The 23216-nt window shown below is 47.1% G+C and overlaps 1 protein-coding gene across 3 annotated transcripts in view; it reads right to left on the reverse strand.

Annotated features, from left to right (window-relative positions):
- Positions 1 to 23216, reverse strand: part of DBH (dopamine beta-hydroxylase) — a 35997-nt gene that overhangs the window by 3859 nt on the left and 8922 nt on the right. For 2 of the 3 annotated variants that reach the window (XM_081847078.1, XM_081847077.1), the window contains exons 2-12: positions 19376 to 19727; positions 16829 to 16975; positions 15508 to 15768; positions 12768 to 12944; positions 12049 to 12151; positions 8610 to 8776; positions 7313 to 7456; positions 5581 to 5619; positions 3388 to 3447; positions 2719 to 2846; positions 1939 to 2098 (exon numbers count right to left, since the gene is read on the reverse strand). In XM_081847078.1, coding sequence (XP_081703204.1) covers positions 1939 to 2098; positions 2719 to 2846; positions 3388 to 3447; positions 5581 to 5619; positions 7313 to 7456; positions 8610 to 8776; positions 12049 to 12151; positions 12768 to 12944; positions 15508 to 15768; positions 16829 to 16975; positions 19376 to 19726 — 1737 coding nt within the window. In that variant the 5' untranslated portion in view covers position 19727. Of the gene's footprint in view, positions 1 to 1938; positions 2099 to 2718; positions 2847 to 3387; positions 3448 to 5580; positions 5620 to 7312; positions 7457 to 8609; positions 8777 to 12048; positions 12152 to 12767; positions 12945 to 15507; positions 15769 to 16828; positions 16976 to 19375; positions 19772 to 23216 lie in introns of those variants that run through there. The other variant, XM_081847076.1, reaches the window with a different exon arrangement.

Consider the following 23216-nt stretch of genomic DNA (forward strand, 5'->3'; position numbering starts at 1 on the left):
ACAAAAGTTTCCCTAGCCTTGCACTGTCCTCCAAATCCAAGAACTTCCCCTTCATAAAATGGATTCAATCCTTCTATTTATGACTTAAACAGTTTGGGTGATTACTTTTAAAGTCCAACTACAGAAGCAAAGGTCTTCAGTGATGAAGGCTGCTCATCACATGTCCCTCCTGGCCAAGATTATTCATTGTCACTTTCTATGAGACCTATCTTTGGGCTGAAAGAGTCTAAAAGAGACAGTCAAAAAGGCACATTTTTTTCTCCTGGGATGCCCTGAGAGCTGGGGTGCGTGTATGTATGTGTGTTTGGTGCTTTATATTCAATGTCACTGAGAAATACCCATGGAATTTTGCACTTCTGATATGAAAAGCATAAATCTGTTGCTCCAGAGGAGTCTCCAGTTGTGCTAGCTGTAGACCTTCAGGCATAGGCAATGCGCTGTGGCCATTCAGGTCTGCATTACTACTTAGAAACACGTTCCTGTGCCTTTGGATGGGCAATGCAATGGGGAGAAAATTAGACAGTTGTGAATAATAATATGCGTGCAATGCAAAACAGGGCAAAATAATACTTGGCAGGGAGGAGGGGAACTTGTTCCACTTGTCTTCATCATGAAAAAAGAATGCAATGGGTTGTATCCAATGCTAGCCCTACTCAGAGTAGACCTATTGAAATTAATGGACAAGACCAACTTGCCCAACATTAGTTGTGGGCTACATTCAAACAACGCTTTATTCCATTCCCCCAAACTATTAATTTGCACATTATATTTGCGCTTTCAAATTAAGTAAAAACCACTTCCTGAAATCTGGCAGAATATAGCAGAAGATTAGCACTCATTTCCATGTTATTTGATTCCAGGAAAAAAAAAATCCATTTGCAACCCCCTTAACCCAGAAAATTGTGGGAGTAAAGTGATGAAATTTTAAGCAGTTATACCATATTACAATTCCATCCTGCTGTTTGTAAGGGGAAGATGTGGGGGAACAGAAGCTTGCATGTGCAGAAGGGGTGGGGAGTATTGGCGTTGTCCAATGATGTTCATCTTTATGTCATGCCACACCCAGTGGTGTGAATGACATTCAGCATGACATGTATTGTAGGGGTTTGGGCTAGATCAAAAAAGCCACTGTGGTAAAAAAAGCCACAGCTTCATAATGCCACAAGTACTGCCACATGAAAGGAACATTAGAACAGGACAGAAATGCTGGTTTTACAATCGGGAAAACTGATGCAACGTACCCAGGATCTGAATAAACCCGTGGAGGAGACCCATTAATTCCAAAAGTCAAAACAAAATAAAAATCACAAGACAGAGAAACCAGTAGGAGAACACTTCAATCTAGGTATGAGGAATTTCAGAAATAGACTGGAAAGAGAAGCTGCTGAATTGCAACTTATTACCAAACTTAAAACCATGGAGAGACCTGGTCTGAACAAAGACATTGGATTCTTATCTCATTATACATGACAAAGCCATTTTTCACCTTTTCACCCCTTGCTTTTTCCTGTAAGACCTATTGCAGTCGTTAAGAGTCGCCAACAGGCTCATCACAGCTATCTGCCAATCACCCATTCCCACCACCCTTCTGAGTAATACCCCTCCCCACCTTCTCACTATATAGAAGGGTCTGGTGACTTCTGTTTCAGTGTATCTGAAGAAGTGTGCATGCACACGAAAGCTCATACCTAGAACTAACTTAGTTGGTCTTTAAGGTGCTACTGGAAGGAATTTTTATTATTTTTTATTTTTATTTTTTGACTATGGCAGACCAACACGGCTACCCATCTGTAACTGGAATTAATTCCAATAGTTCACTTAGATATTAGCCCTTGTGTTCAAAGAAACCCAGCACAGACCAAGGAATTGGTAAAACACCTTTGATTTCTCTGTCCACTTCCCCCAGCTTCCCCCAAAGTTCCTCATTACTATACATACCGGGAAAAGCACTGCTGAGGATTTATTACAATGCATAGAAATCGGGGCAAAGTCATACAGGGACTTCAGGACATCTCTGTTGAAAGAATTCCAAGGGACAGAAGCAAATTGCTCTGTGACAGAGGTCTCTGGGCATGTGCAGACATCCTCATCGTTAAATCTGCCAGAAGGAGAAAACTCTTGTCTCAGGAAGGGGAAAAGAGAAAAAGGCAAAGCCTCATAACATCAAAAACAGTTTAGTAGTACAGCACCTGCAGAAGGTTCCAGGTTCAATACCTAGAATCTGCAGGTGGAGCTGGGAAAAGACTCCCTGCCTAAAATCCCCAAAAGCCACTGCCAGTCAGAGTGGACAAAACTGAGCTAGATGGGCCAAGGATCTGATTCAATATAAGGCAGCTTTCTATGTTCCTATTAAACTCAGTCCTTCCTTCAGAATTCTGGGGACCAGAATCTTGCTTTATTTTAAGGGGCAGAGTGATAGTTCAGTAGAGCAGAGCAGCTGCTTTGCATACAAGAGGTTCCGTCCCCAATGGTATCTACAGGTAGGACTGTGCGTGTCCCCTGTTGATTGTATGTTAAATTAGGCTTTAAATAACCCTAATTAAACTTTAGTCCTGTCCCACAAATTGATTCTGGGGCTGGATTCAAGCTGGGTTGGGTTTTCTCTGCATCAGCCCAGTTTGGGTCAAGGTGGCCCTACCAGAGACCATTTTGGTGGGTCCTCCAGCAAGCCAGTTTGTTCCTCAATTAATGATCTCACATTAGGGCAATTATAATTACCTGTTTACTAGATTAAAATAGCGATGGAGGTAGCCCAAATCTATGGCGCTCTTACACAGCTCCAGCTCCGTCTGGGGGTAGTAGTGGATGTAGTTCACACACATCTCTTCCATAATGCCAAAACCGCCCTGTAGGTTGCAGAAATTGAGAAGATGATGTGAATGGAGGGACCCAGCTCTGTTGATTCCTCCCATGAGGGAGGCCTGTCCCATTGCACACCAAACCCAAACTCTCATATTCCATAGTCTTTCCTTCATTCCATGCCCTTGGTGGCCAAGGCTCAGATCCTACATCCACTCATTTGGGAGTAAACCCCATTCAGTCCAACAGGACTTCCTTCTAAGTAGACATGGTCTCACTTGCATTACACCCTCACCCAGTTTCAGAAGGAGGCCAAAAATCATAGTGCTCTGTGTTACAAAACACAATATTAAAAAGTTATGGGATCAAGCAATCCACATTCTGCAAAAGGGTGTCTATAAACAATGCAGATTAAGAGTGGGAATTTGTACTACTGTTTATTTTGAATACTTTGTTCTGGTTTTGCATGACATATGCAGTGTTAGACAGAGAACGAAGGCAGCACCCCTTTGGCTTTTGGGTTTTTTCATATCTTCACAAGTGGCACAAATCCATACTGTATCCCAGAACCTATCCAGAGATGCTCACCACAGTTGCCTTAGTCCTGTCTTCAGTGTTGTACATGCAGGTGGTTCTGAGAACATCACCCTGTTGGTAGAAAAACACATATTTGAAACTGGATCGGGAGCAGGGAGCTTTTCAGCTTGAGGGCTGCATTCTCTAATGGGTAACTTTTTGGAGGTCATATGGCTGTGGTGAGTGGGGACAGAGGTGAAAGTGGGCAGGTCAATGGATTTGAATTTTACCCATGTGCAGTAGGTTACTTTCTACACACACACACACACACACACACACTCCTTTCTCAATCCTCCTTCCAGGCAAGCAAGAGGCATTATCAGAGTTCAAGGACAGTCATGCAAAAACACTCAGGGAGGGTGTGAAGCCAAGCTGTTGAGGGGTGTGGCTGGTGAAAGTTGCAAGGGTCAGACAGAAAGGACTGGAGAGCTGCATTTGGGCCCCAGGCTTGGGGTTCTGCAGTCCTATAGTAAATGGACATAAGTGAGAGCAGGATGCTGGGCTAGAAGGGCCTTTTTGCCTGATCCAGCTGGGCTCCTCTTATGTCCTTATCTCTTCCAGCTAAATCACACTTCCCTGTCTCCTATTCTCACCCATACAGGGGGTTTCTGTGCATATTTTCATCCCTTTTTGTCTTATATCTGTTCAGTTTGTCATGTTTGGATAGCTGAGAGCCCCAGCCAAAAAGGCAGTCTGTGTCGAGAGAAAACCCTGGAAATAAACAGAAAAGTGCCAGAGAGCTGGTGTCTGCATCACCTGCCCTCACTTCCTCTTGGGACACTAATGCTTTTCAACAGAGTTCCTTCTGGGGAGAATAACCAGCTGGGCCTGTGCATCTGTGACACCAGGGCTCTGCAGCAAGAGAAAAAGTGGCAGGGATCCATGCCATGCCATCTGGTGCCTCCACTCATGTAACGTTCAAGAATCCCTGCCTGAAACCCTGGAGAGCTGCTGCCAGTCAGTGCAGAGGACACTGAGATAGATGGGCCAATCAATATGAAAGAGACTCAGTAAAAGTATTTAAATACAAGACAAGCAACAAGGAATATAAAATAACAAAATTGCAGCAAACTCACCAAATCACACTGTGTATGTATTTATGAGCAGCACATGGAGTGTTAGGGGAGGGGCAGTTCCTCTGATTAGGAGACATGTCATGATCTTTCAGGGATAATTTGTCCACCTTTGGTCCCCACCCTGCACTTAGCTTTCACCTGCGGCTCCTAGAAGCTGTCAGCATATGACAGCGGCCACACCCCAGGAACAGCTTCAACTGGCTTGCTAAACCAGGTGAGGGGAGCAGATGGGTCACAAGCTCCTGGTGTGTGAGGGACTCTCCCTGCCTGTGAAGACAGGCTCCAGCAGATTAAGCAGATGAAACCAATAGTAGGCCCAGTGGTCAAGAAGGCAGTTTCTGAATGCACTGTAGAGGGAAGTGATGGGCAGGTTGGGCTTCCCAACCTGGGAAGGGAGCTCATGTAGGAGAGAAGGAAAACTCTGATCCTAAACCTCCACTGCCTTGTGGGATATCTTCAGGAGAAGAAAAGGCCAAGGTGTAAACTCTGTACAAATACAGAGTGGAATCTTGAAGGTGGTTGGATGGTGCCTTGTACACCTCCTTCTGGCAACTCCTGTAGCCAAGCTGGTGCCAAACGTATTGCTCTGCTTTCCTTTGGACCACATCAGTGAGGCTGAGAGGGTGGTCTTGTTGTGTGGGCAGCCCAGGACCTCCATTCACACTGCCCAGGCTTTGAACCCCAGTGGAGTAACTTCTGTGCTGCTAACACAGTGGTTTGACTTCACCCCAGAGGTGCACTCCATTGTCTCCTGAGACAGATTGATGCCAGCAACAACTCATGCTCTCGCAACAACAGAGGTCCCTAGCATTCCATCTCTTGCTTGGAAGCCTGGTCAAATCTCTTCCCCCCACATGCACCTGCTCAAATCCTTTGCCTAGAGGCAAGCCCATCTACAACCAAGCACTCAGTCGGAGCAGCTGTTGTCACATCCCAAAGGACTGACCCAAAGGGAAACTCTTTTGGTGTGCGTATGCCCTTTGGAGTTTACCCCATCACTCAGAGGGTTACCCTCATCTATATCCCTAGGACTGATGGGTATTATTAATGAATAATAAGGTGGCAGAGTGCCCCCCCGAAACCCCTCCTACGAAGGATTAAACAAAACATCATTTAGACATGTGCTTACCGGGAAAACGGTCACAATTTTCTTTAACATGCGGATCTCCTAAAATAAAGCGGGAGATAGGAGTAGAGAGATGTACAGGTAAGCAGAGGGTAACTGAGGTGGAAGTGAAATGTGATGGAAGGCCTTGAGGGTGAGAGATATTGCTTGGCAGGGTAGAGAACCTCTGTCCCTTAACTGCAGGGCACTCTAGGCTTATTTTAAAATGCATTGGAATCATAGAATTGTAGAGTTGGGAGGGGACCCATTGCGCCATCTAGTCCAACCCCTGCAAGGTACGAATCACAGCTGAACATCTAATAATAATAATAATAATAATAATAATAATAATAATAATAATAATTTATTTATATCCCACCCTCCCCAGCCAAAGCCGGGCTCAGAGCGGCTAACAACAGTAAATGTAACACAGTTTACATAAAATCACAATCAATTAATTGAAATTCAGAATCAAATTACCGTATTTTTCACACCATAGGACGCACCTTATTTTAGAGGGGGGAGAACAAGAAAAAAAATTTCTCCCCCTCTCTGCCCAGCGCCCCTTCAGCGAAGTGGCAGGAGGCGCTGGGCAGAGAGGGGGAGAATTTTCCTCCTCTTGTTTTCCCGCTCTAAAACAAGGTGCCGTTCAGGTGGCTACCTTGGAAGCCTGGAGAGTGAGAGGGGTCGGTGTGCAGGTCAGGGAGCAGCGGAAAGGCACAGCGGAGAGGCTGCTGCCATAGTCGCGCGTCACCTCTCCAGCTGGGAGAGGGTCGCGGGGCTATGGCTTCTTTAGCCCCTCACGCGCTCTCCCAGCTGGAGAGGTGGCGCGCGGCTAAAGAGGATCCTGCCATAGCCGCGCTCACCTCTCCAGCCGGGAGAAGGTCACGGGGGGCTTCTTTTGCCCCGCACGCTCTCCTGGCTGGAGAGGTGACGCCCGGCTATAGAGGCTCCTGCCATAGCCGCGCGTCACCTCCCCAGCTGGGAGAGGGCAAAAGAAGCCCCCCGCGCGCTCTCCCGGCTGGAGAGGTGACGCGTGGCTATGGAGGCTCCTGCCAGTCAGGAGAGGGTCGCGGGGCTATGGCGTCTTCGCTCCATAGGACGCACACACATTTCCCCTTCATTTCCTATAGAGCGAAAAATACAGTAATGGCAACCATTGGGCTAGCATTCTATGAGGATTACAGAAGGAGGTGGTCAGGCTGTGCCTTGGCCAAAGGTCTGGTGGAACAGCTCTGTCTTGCAGGCCCTGCGGAAAGATGTCAAGTCCCGCAGGGCCCTAGTCTCTTGTGACAGAGTGTTCCACCAGATCGGGGCCACAGCCGAAAAAGCCCTGGCTCTGGTTGAGGCCAGCCTAACCTCCCTGTGGCCCAGGGCCTCCAAGATGTTTTTGTTTGAAGACCATAAGGTCCTCCATGGGACATACCAGGAGAGGCGGTCCCGTAGGTACGAGGGTCCTAGGCCGTATAGGGCTTTAAAGGTTAAAACCAGCACCTTAAACCTGATCCTGTACTCCACCGGGAGCCAGTGCAGCTGGTATAGCACCAGGTGAATGTAATCCCACGGCGAGAACCTTGTAAGGAGTCTCACCGTGGCATTCTGCACCTGCTGGAGTTTCTGGGTCAGTCTCAAGGGCAGCCCCACGTAGAGTGAGTTACAATAATCAAGTCTGGAGGTGACCGTCACGTGGATCACAGTGGCTAGGTCAGGGCGAGAGAGGTACATAGTCTGTATATAATGACTATCAAAGCTGTACCTGGAAGTGAGGGCTGTAGTGCTTGTCGATGTTGACAATTTCCTCTTCTCTCCCTTCTCTCGACAACACTGTCTCCACGCTCCTCCCTGTCAGGTGGGTGTGAAGTTGGGAAGCAAATATGTGGATCCCAGAAGGTGGCAGTGCCTGGCAAGACAAGTCGCACAAATATTTGTGGCCCAGAGGATTGAATCGCAAATGGCAAATGCTTTCAAGTGGAAGGGAAGGTGGCTACTCAATTATCAGAAATCAATGTGGAACACCAAAAAAGGGGCTAACTGCAAGTTGTCTCATGTAGTGGTTTCACTACACAATATCTAGAACTGGCATTGTTTCCCCCCTGGTTTCGACACAGGTCACGATTCTGGGGAAGGGAAATAGCTCAGGGGTGGAGCATCTGCTTTGCATGCAGAAGGTCCCAAGTTCAACCCCTAATGGCATTGCCAAGTACGGCCAAGTGAGGCCTCTGCCAGAAACCCCGGAGAGCTGCTGTTGGCCAGTGTAGAAGGACTGTTGCTCTGACTTTATACAAGATCAACTTCCTTTGTTCCTATTTAATTCAGCCCTTTATTCAGAACCATGAGGACTAGAATCATACTTTATTTGTTGGTGCAGGGCCACAGCTCAGTCATAGAGCGGGTGCTTTGCGAGAAGAAGATCCCAGGCCTGGGATTGCCTCCTGCCTGAAACCCCACAGAGCTGCTGCCAGTGTGCTTAGACACTACTGAGCTCAGTGGATCATTGGTCTGACTCAGTAGAAGGCAGCTAGCTCCCTGTGTGCCTTGTTGGCTATGCTTGCCTAAAGGTAAACATACTCACCTGCAGCGGTGGAGTGTTCCCTGCCTGCGACCCCGACCCACTGCTTCAAAGCGGGGCACACTCCCAGCGCCCCGCAAGTCCAATGTCACTTTACAAGACTCTCAAAAAAAATGACACTGGGCTCATGGGGTGCGGCGAGCAGGCCTGCTCCCTGGCCCCTGCAAGCCTAGCGCTGCTTTTGAGAGCAGCACTGCTTACAGGAAGAGTCCCTGTAATTTGTTGCGTCTTTCTCCTGGCTTTTGGGGTGGGATGGTGGCTGAGAAGGATGCAACCTGGCCCCTGTGAGCAACCCCGTAGCAAAAGCAGCGCTGGGCTTGCAGGGATCAGAGTGCACACCTGTTTCATCCTGCTCAATCACCCTCCAGCTGGAGGGTGCTGAGAAGGAGCCAACAGCTCACGGCGGAGCAGGGCGCCTTGATGCAACCCCCCAAAAAACTGCACCCAGGTGATAGCTCACACACACCACTATTCCCCTGCTTACCAGCTGAGTGCATTTATCAGTGCAGTAGCCAGTCAGGTGGAAGTGTGTTTCGCCTGGTGGAATGGCCATCACCGGTGTGTAGACCAAGCCCAGCTCCATGATCCCTGCATTGTAAGGCCGGAGAGAGGCTGTGTAATACAAGCGGATCCCTGAGGAATCACGGCGACCTGTCAAAGTTTGAAAAGAAGAAGAAGCTCATGTTAACGAGAGTTGCAGAACAGCCTTCAGTGTTGGGTGTAGAACTAGGCTGTCTCCATGATCATCTTCATAGGTACAGGCAGCAGATCTTGGAAATGAATTAAACCTTACAGGGCATGGTCTGATGATTCTACCCTTGCTATGGAGCTCACACATCACATTGTTAAACTGTGGAACTCACTCCCACAAGAGGCGGTGAGGGCCATAAGCTTGGATGGCTTTAAAAGAGGAATTGACAAACGCGTGGAAGACTACCAATGCTTGCTAGCCACAAAGGCTGTGCTCTGCCTCTACCGCTGAAAGCAGAGTGCTGCTGAATGCCAGTTGCCAGAAACTGCAGGAAGGGAGGGTAATGTTGAGCTCAGCTCTTGCTTATAGGCTTCCCATTGGGGGGTTTTGTGTGGCCTCTGAGCTAACAGGGCTTAGAGGCACCCCCTTTGGCCTGATCCAGCAGAACTATTCTCATGCTTTTATGTTATGTTCTTATGGATATATTTTAAAATATATATGGATCTGAGATTAGGTTTGATGTGTGTGTGTGGGGGGGGGGAATACCCTGAATGTTTTGGTTCTGGTTGCTTTAAAAATGTTATTATTTAATCTGTGGCTTCCATCAGTGAGTGGGGTGTTGCAGTCCTCCCTTTCAAAAATATAGATGAGTTTTAGATTTTTCTCTCTTTTGTTTTTAATGTTATGGGTTATCTATTTGTTGCAGGTATTTTTTACTGTTTTGTAAAAAAGAAGTCACTAATATGTTGTAAAATACTACTACTACTACTAATCCAAACTCCATACCTACTAACTTTAAGAACACCTTATAAACAAACCTGCTTCTTTCATAACTCAGGGATTATGAGCTGTACACACACCATAGTGGGTGATGTAAGATCTTCCTCTGCCTGGGGCCGTAATTAGCAGCCAATCCAAATAGAATCTGCTGTCTTGGGCCCCTCTGAGTTTGCTTGAAATGTCACTGCTGTTTAATGGCCCCTCTGGGCACCTGACATCCTGCAAACTGCATACTAGATGGAGAAGGATGGTGGGGGAAAGGCTTTCAGAACTTGCAGTCCTGTGATACATGCCCCCTCATCAGCCCCCTCTGACCTCATCTTGACTCCAGATGTTCTGCTCATTGTTTGTGTGCTCCTTCTGAACCAGCAGGAAATCCATAACTGCATCTTATTCTTTTCTCATAGCAGGACTGATGATGGAAGAAGCATCAGAAGAACATGTTGCTGGCCAATCTTGGGGCTGGGCTGTTCTCATGCCCAGTAGGTGCCCCCATCAAAATGAGCCCACTTCATACTTGCCAACATAATCTCTGCCATCCTCACTGCTAAGCCAGATGTGAAGAGCACTCCAAAAAGATGTTTACCTCCCCCACAGTTGAAGAAGAAAATGAGAAGAGCCTGGCTGCTGCACCAGGTCAAAGGGGGAAGCATCTAGTTTAGCATCCTGTTCTCACAGAAGCATAGAGCTGGAAGGGATCCTGAGGATCATCTAATCCAACCCCTGGCAATGCAGGAATAGGCAGCTGTCACATATGGGTATTGAACCTGTGACCTTGGTGTTATCAAAACCACACTCCAACCAACTGGGCTATCCAGCAGTAGTCAGCCAACAAGGTGCTCCAATTGGAGTCCAAGCAGGACCTGAGTGCAAGAGCAACACTCTCACCACTTCCAGTTCTCAGTAACTCATTTTCAGAGGTTTTTGACTCTCGAGATCAGACCCAAACTGGCTAGTTTCCCAATCCCCATGTTAAAGCCATAAAGGAAGATAATCTGATTTTGGCCAGGACATCCATCTCCTTTTATGTCCCTGTCTCCAAACTGGGCACAACAGGTGGTTAAGAATAAATGAAGGAGGTGTTGGTTCAACAGAAAGAACCAAACCCCATTATTTATAGATGAGTTGCTTCCCAACACCCTGTGACTGTTGAGCAGCACAGATGCTGGGGCTTTCTAAAAATACTCAGAGGAAGTCAAGGAGCAGGCAACTTTGTGTTTATGGAAATGCAGCCACTTTGCATTTTCTTATCCCTCTCCCCACACCTCCCTGAAGCCAGCTTGCTGTCACAAAATGTGGTAGAAGCAGGAGAGGCTGCCCCTTCGCTCATTATTTTGAGAGGCACCTTTTCATTCTCAGCCTTGTAAGCTCAGCCAAGCAGCTAAGTGGCATTTGGGGGAGGGTGGGGAGGAAACAGCAGCCACAAAGTCTCTTCTCTGAGGTTTGAGCAGTGGCGTAGCGTGGGTTGTCAGCACCCAGGGCAAGGCAAGTAATTTGCGCCCCCTAACCCATGGATTTGCGCCCCCTAACCCTAACCCCCAGATGTTGCGCCCGGTGCGGCCGGCCCCCCCAGCACCCACCACGCTACGCCACTGGGTTTGAGAGATGCATAAGCAGCCTGCCCCATCCCACCCCCCAGTCAAGGAATGATCTAATCCAACTCCCTGCAATGCAAGAATCACAGTGAAATAACACCTAACAGATGCCAATCCAACCTCTGTTTAAGAACATCCAAGGAAGGAGAGTCCACCACCCTCTGAGTCTGAGGGAGTCCATCCCACTGTTGAACAGCACCAGAAAGTTCCTGTCATTTGAATTCATTATTTCAGGTTGTAGCCTCCAGAGGAGGAAAAAACAAGCTTGCTTCACCTTCCATGTGACAATCCTTTAGATATTTGAAGATGGCTATCATATCTCCTCTCAGTCTCCTCCTCTCCAGGCTAAACATGCCCAACTCCCTCAACTGTTCCCCATAGGGCTTGGTTTCCAGACCCTTTATCATTTTGATCGCCCTCCTCTGCAAGTGTTCCAGCATCTTTCTTAAATTGTGGCACCTAGAACTGGACATAGTACTCCAAGTGGGGTCTGACCAAGGCAGAATAGAGTGGCACCGTTACTTCACTTGATCCAGACACTACTGTTGATGCAGCCTAGGATAGCATTCACTTTTTTGCTGCTGCATCATGCTACTGACTCATGTGAAGCTTGTGGTCTATTGAGACCACTAGATGCTTTTCACATGTAATTCTGTGATGCCAGGGGTCCCCTATCCTCATTCTAGACCCTTGATAATATTGCTTATTATTTATTTAATAAATTAAATAAATAATACAACCCTTCATCGGACAATCACAGGGCGGTGTTCATGTTTCAAATGTAAGCCACATGTAGACCTTTTAGATAACAAGCGACTAATAAGTCTTAACACCACCACCACCAAAGTTTTGTTTACCTTTGAGTTCCAGGGGATTGTGGTAATGGATTTCCAGCCGCATAAACTTGGAAGAACCAGGGCCCCCAAATGCAAGCCCTGCATCCTCTGGGTAGTAAAAAGCCTATAAGAAGGACAGGGGGAGGGAGAGTTAACCAGATGGATAGTAATCATCATCATGCCCCCCACCCCCACCCCAATATTGCACTTCTGATGCTGACCCCCAAGGGGGGAGTATCAGGCAGAGCTCACGACTTTTGGAAACCTGCAATGCAGAAAGGGAAAGCCCTAGCCCAGAGCTTTCCAAACGTTTCAAGCTGGCGACACTGTTTTTAGATATGCATCATTTCGCGACACAGTAATTCAGTTTTCCTAGCAAACAGGAGGTTAAACTTTCCAGCCCCAGGAGGAGCACAGGGAGCATTCACGTGGCATACCTACACATTGCAGCTGACACACTAATGTGTCCCGACACACATTTTGGAAAGCTCTGCCCTAGTAGCCCCCAATGATCTCTTTCCAGGATGTCTGAAGGTGTCTGTTGCTGCTGCCTATCAGGCAGAGTGAAAGGTCATCCCACAATACGTGGGCAATAGTGGAAGATGCCCGTTTTGTGGGGGTCACTGGAAAGTTGCATGAATTCATTTCCATTAACTGATGGGAAACAGTTCAAAGAGAATGGAATGGGAAGAAACTTCTGCCCCAGCCCTGTATTGGGCAGCTATCTCGATCTGACACACCTGTGCACCCATTGCCCAGGCAGCAAGCACGTGCCGGCAGTAGTTCAGGCGTTCTGGCTTCATCTTGGAGTCGCAGGGCCCATTGTAGTGTGGGAAGGTGTTGAAATTGGCAGCGCACTGGAAGACCTCCATGTGGTGGACAATAGCTTCGTTCCCCTCTGTGATGACCGGTTCATACTGCAAAGAGAATCAGTGTGGTGTGGTGGTTAGAGTGGTCTAGGATTTGGGAGAGACCAGGGTTCAAATCCCTCCATTGGCCATGAAGTTCACTTGGTGACCTTGGAAGCCAGTCTCTGCCTTTCAGCCTATCCTACCTCACAGAGTTGTGGAGATTAAATGAGGAGGGGGAGAAAGCCGTGTCTGCCACTGATCATCCTCAGCGCTGTCTTTAGATCTAGGCTTTGGGAGACAATGGATGTAGTATTTGAAAAGAACAAAATGGAACAAAACAGTGAAAGGCCACATATACACCATACATTTAAAGTGCTATGATAAACAGCCATGGCTTACCACAAAGGATTCTGGGAGATGTAACTTATTAAGGGTCTGAGAGTTATTAAGAGACCCCCTATGTCCCTCTCAGAGCTACAATTTAAAGAGCTCCCTGTGAAGAGGGATTGCTGTTTAAAACTCACACTTCCCTTTTTCCTCTTCTTTCCCTAACCACCTTGTGGGGGTGTGGGTTGCTATATGGACAGCTGTGACTTTGAGATCTGCTGAGTCATGGCTTTCCTTCCCCCTCCCCCTCCTACCTCTCTTGTAACCTGCAAGGTGACAGGGTCTGACTAACAGCTCTCCATAGCTGATGACTAAGGAATTCTGCAGGAATTGCCCTCTAGGCTGATTGACTTTCCCCCTCATTAGCTCGATTCTCAGATTTCGCTCTCATCCTGTTGGGAGGGTGGGGGTGGGGGTGGGGGGGCAGTTCTGCAGCTCCTACAAACCCTCCCATAGCAGAAAGTGTAACAGTGCTGAAAGGAAGGCGAGACTTGAAATATAAAAAAGGTGGAGATGGAATTCTTCGGGCCTGAAGGTAAAGGTAAAGGGACCCCTGACCATTAGGTCCAGTCATGGCCGACTCTGGGGTTGTGGCGCTCATCTCGCTTTATTGGCTGAGGGAGCCGGCATACAGCTTTCGGGTCATGTGGCCAGCATGACTAAGCCGCTTCTGGCGAACCAGAGCTGCGCACGGAAACGCCGTTTACCTTCCCACCGGAGCGGTACCTATTTATCTACTTGCGCTTTGGAACTGCTAGGTTGGCAGGAGCAGGAGGCAATGGGAGCTCACCCCGTTGCAGGGATTCAAACCGCCGACCTTCTGATCGGCAAGTCCTAGGCTCTGTGGTTTAACCCACAGCGCCACCTGCGTCCCTTTTCTTCAGGCCTACCCTCCTCTTAATTGGAGCTGTGCACTGGATTCGGACAAAGCCAGGCCACTTTGGGGTGGAGATCTGGACTGAGCTGGGGATCTGAGCTTACACCGAGTCAGCCCTGGATCTGACCCTCAGAGCTGCTACCCAGGGCATACTCTTACCAGCCCTCTCTGGTCTCTTCCACAAGTGCTTTTGTCAGTGTAGAATATGCAATTGAGCTGTGAAGATGTCTCTTGCTTTTCTGCATGGAGAAAGGCATAGAGGCATATGCAGAAACCTCTGGCTTGCACAGATGGAATCACTGAGAGCTTGCCTCTACAAAGAAATGAGCCCCAACCATTGCCCCCCCCCATTGCCTCCAGCAGCATAGTGACAAATTCATTCAAGATAGTCACAGACACCACCACCCATCATAACCATGCCACCTTCTAAGATTATGCAACCTTCTAAGATTTCAGAATAATCCATACACTAATAATAATTAGAAATGCATTCCAACAATCAGTGCAGATGTGTGTGTGTTGCCTTTTGACTGGATCTACTATTTTCTGTGCAGGTACAACACAGGCAAATAATTTGGAGTACTCCAATATACAGTGGTACCTCGGGTTAAGAACTTAATTCATTCCGGAGGTCCGTTCGTAACCTGAAACTGTTCTTAACCTGAGGTACCACTTTAGCTAATGGGGCCTCCCGCTGCCGCCGTGCGATTTCTGTTCTCATCCTGAAGCAAAATTCTTAACCCAAGGTACTATTTCTGGGTTAGCAGAGTCTGTTACCTGAAGTGTCTGTAACCTGAAGTGTCTGTAACCCGAGGTATCACTGTACAGCATTCTTAAGTGGGGTTTTCCTTAAAGTTCCATGACACCTAACAGAACTCCTCAAATCATCTTTCAAGTACTCCTAAGTGTTTAGCTTTGGAGTGTACAGAACAACTCCTCAAAGTTCTTCCCATGCACTTTCTTCAGAGGGCGCCTAGGAGACCATAGTTTGTGGCTGACTCAACCTTCCTTCATTCTGTTGGTCTCCAATTGATGCAAAGGGTGAGAAAAATTCCTTCTCAGTGGCTAAAAGGCTCCCCTTTGGGTGGTGCTATGATCCTAAAGACAGGGACCCTACTGCAGAAATAGTAATGGGTCTTTCACACACACACACACACACAGCATGCCCTGGCCTCTTACACCTCTATTAACCTGTGACTCCACCTACCATTGGCTCCTGGAGGTTGCCACAGAGAAAAAATGACATCCCTTTTTCATGACCCCTGTTATAGATATTAAAAAGGTAAAAGGATTGGAGGGAAATGAAAGAAAAGGAGTCAAAATCTATGAAGTTGGGAGAAAGATGCTGTACTTTCTTCCACCCACCATGACGATGTGATGCTTTGGGAAGTCCTCTGGGAGCTCCTGGATGAAGCACCAGTAAGTTGTCTCCTGGCTGGGGATCTCCACGTCAACAGCTCTTATTTCCATGGTCTTCAGGTCACCAGGCAGGGGTGGGATCCTGATGATGGGTTTCAGTAGCTGGACACGTTGAAGGCCTTTCCAGAGGAGGGCAGAGACATTGATGGCTTGGAGGGAGGGGACCGGTTTCTCCAGGATCCCATAGATAAGATGTACAGTGCCATCCTGGAAGGGAAGACAGAAGGCACATTCATCAGGAAGGACCAGAGCTGAGCAGCAGAGCAACTGCCCTTGGGAACTGGGTCAGAAGCTCCAGCTGATGCAGAATGCTGCAGCTAGACTGCTGATGGAGGCATTTGGTCAACAACACGTGACGCCATTGTGAAAACAGCAGCTCTGGCTGCCCATCTACCACAGAGCCAGGTTCAAGATTATTGTATGAATTTATAAAGCCCTGAGCAGCTTAGATCTGGGGTGCCTCAGGGACCTCCTGAACAAGGAGCTAGCTCCTAGTGGCCATGGGGGCTTCTGCCTCCACTATAAAATATTTGAGGGGGCCAACCCCCACAAAATTGATGGGCATTCCCATTCAAATGATGTGTGTGTACTGCATCATGTGATCAGTTATGTGGGGTGGGGCTTATCTGGGCCCCCACATAATTCTATTCAAGTTGGCACCCTGTCCTGAACACTTTAATCTCTGAGATCATCTGCAGGAACATTGTTGATTGGCATGACGCATCTGACAACAATGAGAAACTGAGCATTTAGTGTCACCAGCCCAGTCTCTACTAATAACAATTCAGTAGGCATCTTCTATGCTAAACCTTTAAACAGTTGCTGAAAACATTTCTGTTCTGCAAGACCTATCCATGCAGTTAAGAACACATCCCTCCACAATAGTTCATTGATGCCCGTTTTAACTTTTCTGTTGTTGTTTTTGTAGGGTTTTATGGTTCTGCTGCTGCAGCTTCTTTGACATATTTTTATGACACAGTTGTATATAACTTTTGAGAAAATAAAGGAAGAATAAATAAATTTCCAGAAGATGCTTACAGAGCAGATTATAGCTGCCTCAAGTGGTATATTTGTATGTTTGGCATCAGCCTAGATTGAAAAAATGACATGCAATTGGGAAAAATTACAACTTTTCGAACTGATGTGCAGCTTTCCCTTAGTGCTTAATATTGTGGGAGGACTGTTTTCTTCTCAACAGTACTCAGCAACTATTCTAATGGTGCTCAATAAATCTTAAGCCCACCCCAGGAGGCAAAGAGTTTTTTACCTCAATGAGATAGTCCTTGGGGTCACATGTGCTGAAAGCCCTTTTAAAGAGCAGGGAGAGGCCCTCAGCCGTTTGATGAGCACTGATAAGTCTGTAGTTCTGCTGAGGATCCATGTGGAGTCGCTCATCCTGATCGCTCCAGGCATCCTGCAGGTAAGGGGGGGGGGACACATCCCACAACAGATCATATATGACAGACAGTTGAGCCAAAATCTGTCTTCCAGATTCTTAACGAGTTTTCTCCTGCTTTGAAAGAGGCTTCAGTTTTCCCCCCTTGTCCTCCAGTCATTCTTAAGATTTCTTTAGAACAGGGCTGTGCTCTAGTGGAGGCTGGTACCCTGTCACGGACTGACTGGACGTAGAGGAATGGTGGGAGGAAGAGCTGGGAAGCCACCAAGGAAAGAAGGCTCAGAGCCCTGGGAGTGGAGGTGGAAAATGATGAGTGGTCAGAGGGAGAAGAGGGAAAAGATAGAGAAGAGGAGGTGTCAGAAGCTGAAGAGGTAACAGGACGTAGTGAGCTGGCGGAGTCTGTAGCAGAGAGAAGTCCAGAATCAGAGGCAGAAGCTGAAGCAGGTGAGTGGAAGTAGGGAAGCCAAGAGGCAGAGAGGAGTCAGGCTGGTGAAAAGTCATGGGTGTGTCCCCCTCCTGCTGCAACAAGCTACCCCACCTGACTCCCAGAACCAGAAGAGACAGAAAATGGGTGGAGCACATAGGCACAGTCTCTGATTGCTTGGAATAAGCTCTGGAGAAGAGGAACCATAGATGGCTGTGGGGAGGCAGGGACCTGGAATAAGACGTACAGGGAATGAGCTGCTGTGCTCATTAGACTTGACAGCCAAGTCCATAAAGAACATGTTTTTGCTAGTAAAGCGTTAATGCCAACTTTGAACTGTGTGATTTACTAACAGGCTTGCTCTGTGACATACTCTGGGGCTGGTAGGGTGCTGCAACCTGCCCCAGCAACCTGCCCACACCTAGCCCCCACATGCCTGTTGTCTGACTTACAACCAATCACGGTGTGGTTCTCCCTGTCTGGGACCACCAACTACCTTCTGTGCTACCAGTGGAGGCATCACGTGACTCTGCCTGTCTTTGGCTCTGCCCAAATGGGCTCCAGCCACCAATGGATCCAGCCAACTCCTGAACTGAATCAGGCCAATTCAATAGGATCCTGGCACACGTCAAGAAGACCACCCTGGATCATGCTTGGTCAGGCTGTCCAGAGTGATCTGAGGCTTTCAGGCACTGACATTGGTCAGGAAGGAGATCACAGCAAAAACAGACCCTCTGCCTCCCAGTTGGTGAGTGGATTCAATCCTGCAGGCTGCAGGGTTCATCTTTGCAAGCACCTTCACCACAGGGGTTTTGAGCTTTTGGCATCACTGTAAGAATGGAGTGTGTGCCTATTCTTTCCTGTAAATCTTTCTCCAGCTTTCTACCACCTCCCTGGCTTTCTGTGCTTCTTGATCTGAAAAAAGCCTATGAGGGAGGAGTTGCCTCTATGTATTTGGCAAGATTTATAAAAAGCCTTAAAAAATAAATAATATCTAAGCAGTCAACATAAAAGGCTATAAAGTATTCACTGAAAAAAGAACAATGGAATCATAGAATTGTACAGCTGGAAGGCACCTCAAGGGTCATACTGCAACACAGGAATCACAGCTAAAGAATCCCTGATGGATGGCCATCTGACCTCTGCTTAAAATACTCCAATGAAGGGAGTCTATCACCTTCCAGTAGCCATTAGGACAGGTTTTTAAAGCAAGGAAGAGTAACAAAATTCACAGCATATAGTGAAAACAGATTTTCAAAACAGATGTGCATAATAAAAGTACATGTTTGAGGAGGATTGCTTAAACAAAAAGTGCTTAGCAAGCATGGAAAACCAAGCGATGAATGCTCTTTTCTGAAACATCTTCCTTGGGGATTCAGCTGGAATAAAGTAAGCATGGTAAAAACCCAGAACTCCCCACCTTGCAGATTTCACTGAAATTTTCTCTACAAATGATCTGCTCATTAACTGATAGTGGGGAAAGGTCAATGAACACAAGATACTATGCTCAAAGAAATATGAACATGAGAAAACATCTTTTATCAAGTCAGGCTGATGATCCATCTAGCTCAATATTGCTCAGATGGACCAGCAGCAGTTCTCCGAGGTTTCAGGCTCCCATTGGGGATTGAACCGGGGACATTCTGCATGCAGAGCAGATGGTTGACCACTGAGCTATTTCATCTAAAAATGAAAGTAAGATCCCAGTCCTCATGTATCTGCATAGGTTGAGTTAAATGAGAACATGGGAAGACGTATTATACCAAGTCAAACCACTGGTCCATCTAACTCAGTATTGTCTACACTTGATTGGCAGTGGCTCTCCAGGGTTTTCGGCAGGGGTATTTCTGCGACTGAACCTTCTGCATGCAAAGAAAGTGCTTCCCTCGATCCCCTAACCCAGACTCATGTTAAACCTCATTTCCCAAAGCAGAAGGGAAAAGTCTTCATGGTCCCAAGCCCAAATGCAGGATGAAGCCTAGCAACAGACTTACTGCGAAATAGGACTGGCGTCCATCACTCCAGAGGACAGCCAGATCAGCGTTCTGAAAGCCTCCTCGGTCAGACATGCCGAAAAGGATCCCATATTTGAGCTCCTTGACCAGGATCTGGAAATACACCTCCTGCAGGGGGTAGCTGATGTTCCATGAGAGCTCCAGGAGGCCTTGAGGGTCCAGGGACACCCTGTAGAGGAAGCCACTCTCCCTCGGATCTGTGCCCTGCAGAGCAACCACCAAGATGACCAGGAAGATGGCCACCCCTGTGAAATACATGGAGGCCACTTCCCGGAGCTTGAGAGTCAGGCAGGAGGGTCTCGGCTTCTGCTTCATCCTTGCGGTTTGCATCCTCAAATAGAAAAGAAGTGATTGGGTCATTTCGATTTATAGGCTGGCCCTCCTAGGCAAATAGGGTAAGTAATTCCCACTTAATTGCATTTAGTGGTTGGGAAATTGGATTGTGGCATTGACCCCCTCCTTGTGTCCACCACCCCTCCTCCTTTCCTGGGCCAAAGGCTTTGTCGCTTTCCATTTCCCCCTTGCCTTAATTGGCTTTAATTCTCAATGGACATTATCAGAGGCAATTGAAGTAGACTGGATGGATTTTATCTCCTCTTTTTTTTTTTTTTTAAGGGGGGAAAAAAAAGCCCTGCTAACGCTGCCCAGAAAGAGAAGCTTAACCGGCAAACTCTGCATCCATGGTCTAAGCTTCACTTCTCCTTCTTCCAAATTGGAGCAAGTGTTCCTCCAAAGCAACCCTCGTTCCCCAAAAGATGACATACCAGGGTTGTTGTTTCATTTGTTACAGGTCTAAAAATATTCTCAAGGTGACTTGGGGTTTCAGAAAAGAGAGGATTACAGTATCTTGTCACCTCATAGCAGTTAGAAAAAGCATACCTGTCAAAATCTCCTTCTCTCTGCCATTGGACAGATGTAATCCATGATTTCCAGTACTTGAGGAGGGTGAATCGGGCTTTCTCCCCGTTTCTGATTTTTCCAATCTTACATTCATATCTTCACATTTCCATGTCAGTTTGCAATTTTCATTTTTTAAAATAATCATTAGCATTCGGGTGTGAATTTCTCCTAATATAAATGTTATGTAGGCAACGTTGCCTAAGAAACACATTTTTGCAAGGCCATTTCCTATAATGATGCATTTTTGTGTGCTCAAATCAACTCTTTACTGTTACAATCAAAGACCAGCATTGATCCTTGCATGCTATTTTCACTAATGTCTGCATTTTTATGCAAACTTTAGTATATTCATTTGGGGCCACGGAATTGCATTGCAAAATTCAGAGAAGTGCACATTTCAAAGGATGGCTGCATTGTATCCAGTGGGATGTATCCAGTGAAGTTCCATGGAGAGTAGCCCCAATGAAATGTACAGACCCAAGTTAGCTCTGTCCATTATTTTCAGTGGCTCTACTCTGAGTAGCACTAGTGCACACAACCCATTGTTTTGAAAAGCGAATTATGGTATGCCCCCCCCTTTAAGTGTGAATAGGATTTCTTTCCATTTCTGACCTGATGCTGACTTTGGCTCTTACTTGGTTCTCTGTGCCAGATTCCCTTACAGGCTCATTCAGCCAGATGCATCAGAAATGCAATGGCAGCAAAAGGAAGCCCTTCCGTCAACTCCTGGAGATCCGATACCCAAAGACAAGTGCATTCTTTGTGGTCTGGTCTGGTCTATGGTGTGTGTGTGTGTGTGTGTGTGTGTGTGTGTGTGTGTGTGTGTAGGGCAATACAGAGTTGCTGGAAGTATGAGAAACAATGTAGGTGCATGAGACTCATGGATCTGATCTCTTTCTCTCCTTCCCTCCACCAGCAAACATTGGAGGTTGTTGTCTAGGAAAATCAGTGAAAAGCATCTCAGTGTTTGTGTGTGTGTGTGGCAAACTCACTTTGAGCTCCAAGATTTAGCCTAGGCTTAAAATGCAAAGGACAGCACTCTTCATTTCTTCACATAGGAAGCTGCCTATTGTCCTCCCTGACAATAGCTCTCAGGATTTCAGATGGAGAGTTTTTCTTCAGTCCTACCTGGAAATGCTGCCAAGGTCCAAACCTGGGACCTTCTGAATGCAAAACGTGTGCTCCACTAATGAACTGTATCCTTTCCCCTCAAAATAAAGTAAGATTCTAGTCCTCGTGGTTCTGAATAAAGAACTGAATTAAATAAGAACATGGCAAGCTGCCTCATATAGAGCCAGTCCACTGAAGTCTATCTAGCTCAGTACTGCATACACTGACTGGCAGCATCTCTCCATGGTTTCATAGACAGGGTGTCTCTCCCAGCCTCTCAGTTTTCATTTGGAGATGCCTCTCAGTTTTCATCATTTTGGATAAAGAGCTGCATTAACGACAACATCGAAAGCTTCCTTTCTAACTTCCTCTTCCTCCCAGTTGCATTTCAAGAAAACGTTCTCTCCTTTGCAGGAGCTGCTGCTTCCCATCTGTGTGTGACAAGTGAGCAGCTGGATTTTCCCAGAAGCCAGCAGTGACCTTAGCATCTGAGAAGAGGTCACCGAGTGGGGAGACTGGCCTTTCGGCTTGGATGGATGTTTATGATGCAGCACTTTCAATAGGTGGGTGATGCCATTTCCATTCCTGTTCTCCTGCTCTCCATTGCTCCATGTTGTCACAGTTCTGTCCTAAATAAGAAGTGTTCTAATCAGGCCACGATCCCCCTAGCTGCCTGCACCTGGCGTTCCCTAAAGTTTGCTGTCTTGCACACACTTCCCTGAGAGTAAGGTTGGATAAATCTGTCTGTTCAGTTTTCCTCTGTTTCTCACCCTGCCCCCAGTTTGCTTCAAAAACAAACAAACAAACAAACAAACAAAGAAATCCTTATGGAGATTTCTCTGCATTTTAGTGTGCTTTCCTCCTAACAGACAACTTTTTGCAAGCTGTTTTCCATAGCTGCTTCGGACATGTACTTGAAAGGCAGACACTCCCCACAAATATTGCTTGCTTGGGCCAAGGGGAGATGGTTGTACAAAGCAAGACAATGCAGATTTAATCAGAAGGATGTCACATAAGAAGGGCCTGCTGAATCAGACCATTGGCCCTTCTGGTCCAGCATCCTGTTCTCTCAGTGACTGTTCAGATGTCTGAGGGAATCCTGCAAGGAAGACCTTAACACAAGAGCATCATCTTCTTCTGCAATCCCCAGCAACTGGAATTCAGAAGCATTACTGCCTTCAGCAGTAGAGGGAGAACATACTACGAGTCCTGCTAGATCAGGCCAATAGCCCATCTAGTCCAGCATCCTCTTCTCACAGTGGCTACCCAGATGCCTCCATGGGAAGCTTACAAGCAGGACCAAGCCCAAGAGCTCTCTCTCTCCTCTTGTGGCCTCCAGCATTTGGTTTTCAGAAGCATTTCTACCTCCATCAGTGGAAGCACAGTCAGCATACCTAGTAGACATGTCCTATTGTGTTCAATGGGGCTTCTTTCAAGATGCATTAAGGGATTCTTCTGATGGGTTTGGCCTTTTCTGGAGACCCTCTGATTATTTCTCTAGATCAGGAGCAGGGAACCTCAGGCCCCAGGGGTGGGTGTGAGAGTGTTACAAACCAGCCTACTGTACAAGAGTTAAACCTCTCTTGCTCCACCCACTTTTGCTTCTGGCCCCACCCCTCACTTGCAAGTAGCTCCTGGAATATCACCCAGAAGGGAATTGGACCACCAGGCTAAGCAAGCAGCCCCTTGCCCAGCCCTGCTCTAGAGTTTGACTCATTATTATTTTTTACATAGACATCATTCCCGTCTAAACTCTTCTGATATGGTGATCCTGGAAACATGGGGAAAGAGTGGGCCTGACTTCTGGGGG

The sequence above is a fragment of the Podarcis erhardii genome, assembly GCF_964252035.2.
Source record: "Podarcis erhardii genome assembly, chromosome: Z".
Classification (NCBI taxonomy): Eukaryota; Metazoa; Chordata; class Lepidosauria; order Squamata; family Lacertidae; genus Podarcis; species Podarcis erhardii.